This window comes from Thamnophis sirtalis, unplaced genomic scaffold, assembly GCF_051295495.1.
Source record: "Thamnophis sirtalis isolate CommonGarterSnake01/CBP01778 unplaced genomic scaffold, rThaSir2_p1.2 scaffold_1, whole genome shotgun sequence".
NCBI classification, from domain to species: Eukaryota; Metazoa; Chordata; class Lepidosauria; order Squamata; family Natricidae; genus Thamnophis; species Thamnophis sirtalis.
The window spans coordinates 177,362,249-177,369,587 of record NW_028261381.1 but is presented as its reverse complement, the minus strand read 5'-3'; the positions used below and the strand labels follow the sequence as shown (position 1 = coordinate 177,369,587).

Genomic DNA, 7,339 nt, shown 5'->3' with positions numbered 1-7,339 from the left:
AAAACCAGATTGGATTCTGTAGAAAAAAGAGGATCAAAAACAATTTATCCAGTCAAAATCTCTGCATAAATGTGGGTGCAATGAGGCAATGTAATGGGGTTTTATGCTGTGATTTTTAACGTTGTAATCCAGCTGGAATCACTTATGTATAACTTGAGTGGTAATATACTGTAACTATGTTTCATAAATAAATAGTATGATCAGATATTCTTGTGCCTCATTATATTCTCTCTACAATTCAGATTAGGCTTAAATAGGATAATGTAGCATTTGGGGAAAAAGATGCAAGCCAAGAGACCAGCCCCAGAGGCCAAGATGGAGAAGATCTCCACGGCCACCATGGACCTCCCTTTGGTGCTCAGGTAGGTGGGGAGGAAGGTGATCCAAACACTGCAAAAGACCAGCATGCTAAAAGTAATGAACTTGGCTTCGTTAAAGCTGTCAGGCAATTTCCTAGCTAGAAATGCCACTGTGAAACTAATGAGGGACAGGAAACCCAAGTAAGAGAGGGCAGCGTAAAACATTGAAACTGAGCCTTCATTACATTCCAAGATGGCCTCTCCTATCAAGGAGTGAAAGTCCACATTGAGAAATGGGGGAGAGGTGGCCAACCAGTTTGCACAAAGAATTGCCTGGATCAGGGGAGAGGCTATGACAATGGAGTTGGTCAGTGGTTTTCCTAAGAGTTTCCTTGTCCTGTTCCCTGGCTTAGTGGCCATGAAGGCTAGAACCACCATGATAGTTTTTGCCAACACAGAGGAAACTGCAAGGGCAAAGAGAACGGCAAAGCCAGTTTGTCGGAAGAGGCAGGTGAGCTTCCCAGGTCGACCAATGAAGAGGAGGGAGCAGAGGAAGCAGAGCAGGAGGGAGACCAGGAGGATGTAGGTAAGATCTCTGTTGTTGGCCTTGACCATTGGTGTGTTGTGATTCTTACAGAAAATCACCAGAACTGCAGAGGTGGTCACAGAGAGAAAAAGAGCAAGAGATGCTAAAGTGTATCCCAGGGTGTCTTGATAGGAAAGGAAGTGGATCTTCTTGGCAATGAAGTAGTCCTTGTCCTTGTTGGGATATTGGTTTCCTGGGCAGGGGCCACAGCAAGCTGCGTCTGAAATCAAGATTCAGTGTATACTTTATAGTGTATCAACAAGGGCAAATCATCTATCTGTACTGACAATGCTGGGAATGGGTTAGCCAGAAAAATGGATCTGTTCTCTACTTTATACTTCAACTTCACCCATTCAAACCTTTTTGCAGGGAAGGGTTAGCAGACATAGGTATATACATCTGCTCTGTCTCTGACAAGTCTATGAATTTAGTTTATATTTTTTTTATATATTTTTTTATATTTTATTTAACATTTATAGGCCGCCCTTTTCCCTAAGGGGACTCAGGGCGGCTTACAATAGTAAGGGAAGGGGAGTGAAAGACAAAATACAGGAAAAAAAATGTGAGATAACAAAAAGTACTAAAACACAACATTCACTCAGCATTCGGGAGGGGCAAGAAAATTTATCCCCAGGCCTGACGGGCTAGCCAGATCTTAAGGGCTGTGAGGAAGGCCTGGGCTGTGGTCAGGGTACGAATCTCCACGGGGAGATTGTTCCATAGCGTCGGAGCAGCAACTGAGAAGGCTCTCCTCCGGGTGGTCGCCAGTCGGCACTGACTGGCGGATGGAATACGGAGGAGGCCCGCTCTATGCGATCTGATGGGACGCAGGGAGGTTATTGGCAGGAGGCGGTCTCTCAGATAGTCAGATCCACTACCATGGAGCGCTTTATGGGTGGTAAGTAAGACCTTGAATTGCACCCGGAGATCTACAGGCAGCCAGCGCAGCTCGCGGAGGATAGGTGTTATGTGGGCGAACCGAGGTGCGCCCACTATCACTCGCGCGGCCGTGTTCTGTACTAGCTGAAGTCTCCGGGTGCTCTTCAAGGGCAGCCCCATGTAGAGCACATTGCAGTATTCCAGCTTAGAGATCACAAGGGCTCGAGTGACTGTCGTGAGAGCCTCCCGATTCAGGTAGGGCCGCAACTGGCGCACCAGGCGAACCTGGGCAAATGCCCCCCTGGTCACAGCTGATAGATGGTGATCAAAACTCAGCTGTGGATCCAGGAGGACTCCCAAGTTGCGGACCCTATCTGAGGGGTATAAGTTTTGTCCCCCCAGCCTGATTGATGGTACGGTGGTCAAATTATTGGGAGGAAAGCACAACAGCCACTCGGTCTTGTCTGGGTTGAGCACCAGTTTGTTCGCTCTCATCCAGTCTTTAACAGCTTCCAGTTTAGTTTACTTTATTGTCATTGCACATCATACAATGAGATTGAATGTCATCTTCAGTGTACATGAAACATTAAAAAATAAAACAAAATCACACACCCTTCACATTCTATACAAATGAATTGAAAACCTCTGATATTGCAGTAATATTGCACTATAGAGTAGTATTCAACATTATTACTGCATTGGGATAGAAGCTGTTTTTCAATCTATTCGTTCTTGTTTCTATCATCCTGTACCATCTGCCAGATGGTAATAGTTCAAAAAAAGGGGGGCCAGGATGAGATGGATCTTTAAGAATCTTTTGAACTTCCTTAAGGCAGCAGGAACTATAAAGCTGTTCAAAGGAGGTTGAGAGGGCAATGATGTTAACCTTCTGGAGTGCTGTCCAGTGGTTGGTTACACATTTCATTACTACTGCTTCACCACATGCTTGCGACCTCTGTGCATATGCTCAGCCTTCTGTGCATGCGCTTTGCTCACGAATGCACCTTCCGCGCATGCACCCGGTCTCAAAAACATGCCTAAATAGGATGGCATAGAGCCGGGGTGGTTGGACAGGCCCACCCATGATTTCTGCTACCAGAGCATATAGAATACCACCTCTAGTGCTGTCCTATCTGCCACTTTGCAATTGGCAAACCATACATAACCATTGAAATACTTTTTATGACACAGCAGTAGAAGGTCACCAGCAGTTTTTCATTTAGTTGTTGTTTCCTGAGAAGTCTCAGGTAGTATAATCTCTGCTGGGCCCTTTTGATCAGTGCTGCAATGTGAACACCCCAGGTTAGGTCCTCTTTTATGATAAAACCCAGAAACTTAAAACTGGCCACTTGCTCCACTCGGTCTCCATTGATAAGCAAGGTCTGGATGTCTGATCTATTCCTTCTGTAGTCCACTACAAACTCCTTAGTCTTATTGGTGTTAAGGACCAAGTTATTGTCTCCACACTATGAAAGCAACTGGTCCACCTCATCTCAATAAGCAGATTCATCCCCCTTCCTCCCGGAGATGGGTCCCAACACTGTTGTATCATCTGCAAATTTAATAATAGTATTACTGGCGTGAATGGGAATGCAGTCATATGCATAAAGAATATAAAGGACTCAACACGCAACCCTGTGGTGTACTAATGTTAAGAATAAGGACTGGGGAGATAAGATTACCTAATCTGACCCTCAAAGAGCTGCCAGAAAGGAAATCCATAATCCAAATTTCCTGGGAGATCGAGTGTTTTGATAGAAGAAGCAGGTCCTTAATAAAAATCAGAGCCATTTTTGACTGCTTCAGTGTTGCCACACTGGAGGTGAGGGATAGGGTGGGGGAATTTTAGATAGCTGCGATTTTGTAGACAAAACAAAATACTTTCTCTTGGGAACAAAGGACATTCTCACACATGGTCAGAGGAAGGTGGAGTGACATTACCAGACAACCAGACAGCATTGTGATTGGACCATGTGACTGATTGTTTTGAGAAAGTGACAAACGTTTACTTTTAATTAAGTGAAAACCATGGGAACCTTCAAAGTCCGTTTTCACCAGATCTGTGCCAATATGATATATGAAATAAAGCTATTTGTCAGGGTTCCAAATAGCATCCAAAAGTAAATCAGAGTCCAAGGCAAAGTGTTGCTCAAATTTCCAATTTATTAAGAGAGCAATGTTGGCACATCTGGGGAAACCTGAATCTGAAAGCATCCCAGTTTTCCCCACCCAGTTGAAAGTTCAATATCTTGCCCCCACACCCACAAGTCCATCACATGGTTGAATCTTCCACTGCCATTCTGTCACCTTCCACACATCCAGTTCCGGTCAGGTGCAGAGGTGCAAAGACAAAGGATGACCTTGGCTTTCTAGAAAGAATGTTGTTATGGCTACATATCATCCAACTCTGTACAATGCCCCCTCCCATTTTCCCACAATAGAAAATGCATGGTAGAATAATAGAAAGTGTGGCAGGCCTGAGATCCAGAAGAAATTATGGCTGCAGGCCTGACACTATTCTTTGAGGAATCTACCTGCCTCAGAGTTTTGCTTGATATGAATGTATTATTTGGAACCCTGACAGCAACCTGTATTAAATTTCTGAGGAGCAAGAAAAGTGACCTGTGGGGTAGTACAGTTTAGATTCATGAATTGAGATGGTCTGCTGAAAGGTATGACTATATTGAAGCATATAAATACTACCAGAACTGAACCCAAAAATCAACATTTTTTCCAGTTAATGGTTTACTTGATCCTGGAAGATCTACAGGTAAAGGGTGTCTACCTGTTTGATTAGATATGGTCCCTTCTGGACAAGGGTCACATTGGTAGCAGCAAACCTGCTCTCTCTCTGGAACTCTTCTCCTCTCTCCTGCCTGGCACCTCTTCATGCCACACCTGGCAAAGGGCACTTTCTAAAAAAGAGAAGAGAAATACTGTAGGTGGCCTCATCAATGAACATTCTTCATTTATTCATTTGTGCATTGCTTTTTCCATCTTTAGAACCTCTTCAAAAGAAATGGTTTCCCAGAAACCAGGATAAGCTCCAGGGGGAGTCAGGCCAATGCAATCCTGACCCACCAATGGATGCTGGAGATTGGACCTGGGACCTCAAAATGTAAAGGAAGGCTTGTGACATGGAACTTTTCTAAAAGAAAGAATTGTGAGGATCCAACTGAATGGGAACGGTCCATGGAAATCATTCTTGCCTGCTTTAATGACGTCCTAGGTTTCAAGCAGGAATTCCTCCCAATCTTACCCCATCACAGACTCTTCAGAAGTCAAATCTGAAATGTGTTATACGCAAAAGCAGGTTTTTCATGAAATTTCTGAATTTAACTGTTTCCCAGATAAAAAGATGTTATGCATCCTCTGCAGTGAATGAATTCTTTGCTGAATCTATAACATTTCCTTCCAGCTCACCTTTGTGGCCCAGATGATTGCATTGGAGTTAATGGTGAAATCTTGTCCTGGGGAAGCCATGGAATCTATTTGCCCAACTGTCACAGGGACAAAAGATTGATTGGGGAGGAAAATCCAGTTGAGAAGGTCATAAAGAGCAGACACCAGTCCACTTTCTGAGAAGGAGACTTCATCTCCAGCACTGTTGTTGAACTGGATGTTCCTCAGGTGAGGAAGAATCTGAAAGAAAAAACACTGTATTACTGTATTTTTTGAACTATAAGATGCACCAAATTTTTGAAGAGGCAATTTAAAAAAAAGTAGGTAGGTAGATAGAGGGATAGAGAGGGAGAGAAAGAGAGAGAAATACAGTAGGGAGGGAGGGAGAGAGAGAGAGAGAGTAGTTAGGTAGGTAGGTAGATAAAGGGATAGAGAGAGAGAGAAATAGAGAGAGAGAGAGAAATACAATAGGTAGGGAGGGAGAGAGAGAGCATGTGTAGGTATGTAGGTAGAGGGATAGAGAGATGGAAATAGAAGGAGATGAGAGAGAGAAGGGAGGGAGACAGAGAGAAAGAGAGTAGGTAGGTTGGTAGATAGAGGGATAGAGAGAGAGAAAGAGAGAGAGAGAGAGAAATACAGTAGATAGGGAGGGAAGGAGAGAGTAGGTAGGTAGGTAGGTAGGTAGGTAGGTAGGTAGGTAGGTAGATAGATAGATAGATAGATAGATAGATAGATAGATAGATAGATAGATAGATAGATAGATAGATAGATAGATAGATAGAAGGATAGATGTATAGAGAGAGAAATAGAGAGAGATAGAGAAATATGGTAGGTAGCAGTGATGTGCAGTCAGGGGAGGCAGGGGAGGCAGAGCCTCACCACTGTCATCATGAAAAGAAAAAAAATTAAAAGGAAAAAGGCAGAGGTAGTTGCTGCCAGAGTCACAGTGGATGACTCTGCTTAGTGCTTAGCTGTTTAAAAAAGCCTCTAAAAATGTGCCCTCTGCAGGAGGAGGCGAGAGAACCATGTGCCTCATTTAGTATATCTGTATTATCACTTGCGAAGAGTTAAGCAAGGGTTAAAAGCCAAAAAATTCCTTATGTAGATGAGGTACGTGGTTTTTTCAAATAAAAGGCATGAATAGCCTTGGAGGGGGGGGTGTCTTGCAGTGTGCTCCTGGTGGGCGCAAAAACAAGCAAAAACAGCCCATTTTTTGCAAAAATGGGCCCTTTTTGTCAAAAAATTGCATTCATAGCCTTACGGAGGCTTATAGAGTGCTGCTGGGGGCTGGGGGGGGGCAAAAACACCCAATTTTTCGCTCATTTCTACCCTCTCCAGTCCCCAGGAGTTCTCTGAAAGCCTCCATAAGGCTAAGCATGGCCATTTTGGTGAAGGGGGCGGGGCTTTGGGAGGCAAAAAATGCTGTATTTGGTGTATAAGACGCACCCAGTTTTTCAGCCTCTTTTTTGAGGGAAAAAGGTGTGTCTTATACTCTGAAAAATACAGCAATTGGTTGAACACCACAGTTGACACATCCTGCTTTCTGTCATAATGTGATGGCCATCAACCTAGAAGTCTGGTCTTTTTCCTAGAAGCTAAATGAATTCCCTTGATGGAGATCTTAGCTATCAGAAATAACATCAAATATTCCATTGCATCCCCACATTCTCTTTATTGTTGGATATTTGTATCATGACTTCTTCAATTCCAGTCTTTCAAGAATGATAACTACTTACAAACAATTTAATGCCATCTTCCAAATTACATTGTGTAGTAGATACTTGGCAAGTTACATTTTAATTTTATTTGGACTCCTAGTTTTGCAAATGACAAATGCATTTGAGGAATGATTCAATAATTTCTGAGGGATTCTTGGTGCTCTGTGAGCCTGGTTGTTTTCTTGCAGACATTTCATGACTTAAACTAGGTAACATTCAGTGATATCATCCCCTTCTAGCACTGATGATGCTACCTACTTGGATCATGAAATGTCAGCAAGAAAACTACCAAACTCAAAGAGCACCAAGGACCCCTCGTTTCAACCCTGAATTATAATGGTCTTCTTTATTTGGTAAATACTTTCTATCATAACATTGTACAATTCCATGGACTTTCTCTAGCTGATGGTCAAAGAGAACAGAATGAAGAAGTAGATCTGATCAAGTGGGGGGCC

At 43.2% G+C, this 7,339-nt stretch overlaps 1 protein-coding gene across 1 annotated transcript; it reads right to left on the bottom strand.

Moving 5' to 3' along the window:
• Positions 1-200: 200 nt before the first annotated feature.
• LOC148049909 (vomeronasal type-2 receptor 26-like) lies at positions 201-4,655 on the bottom strand. Its single transcript, XM_087705302.1, has 2 exons — positions 4,550-4,655; positions 201-1,105 (listed from the first exon to the last, which is right to left on the bottom strand). Exons 1-2 carry the CDS (start codon positions 4,653-4,655, stop codon positions 201-203), a joined length of 1,011 nt encoding a protein of 336 aa, XP_087561428.1.
• Positions 4,656-7,339: the final 2,684 nt, after the last annotated feature.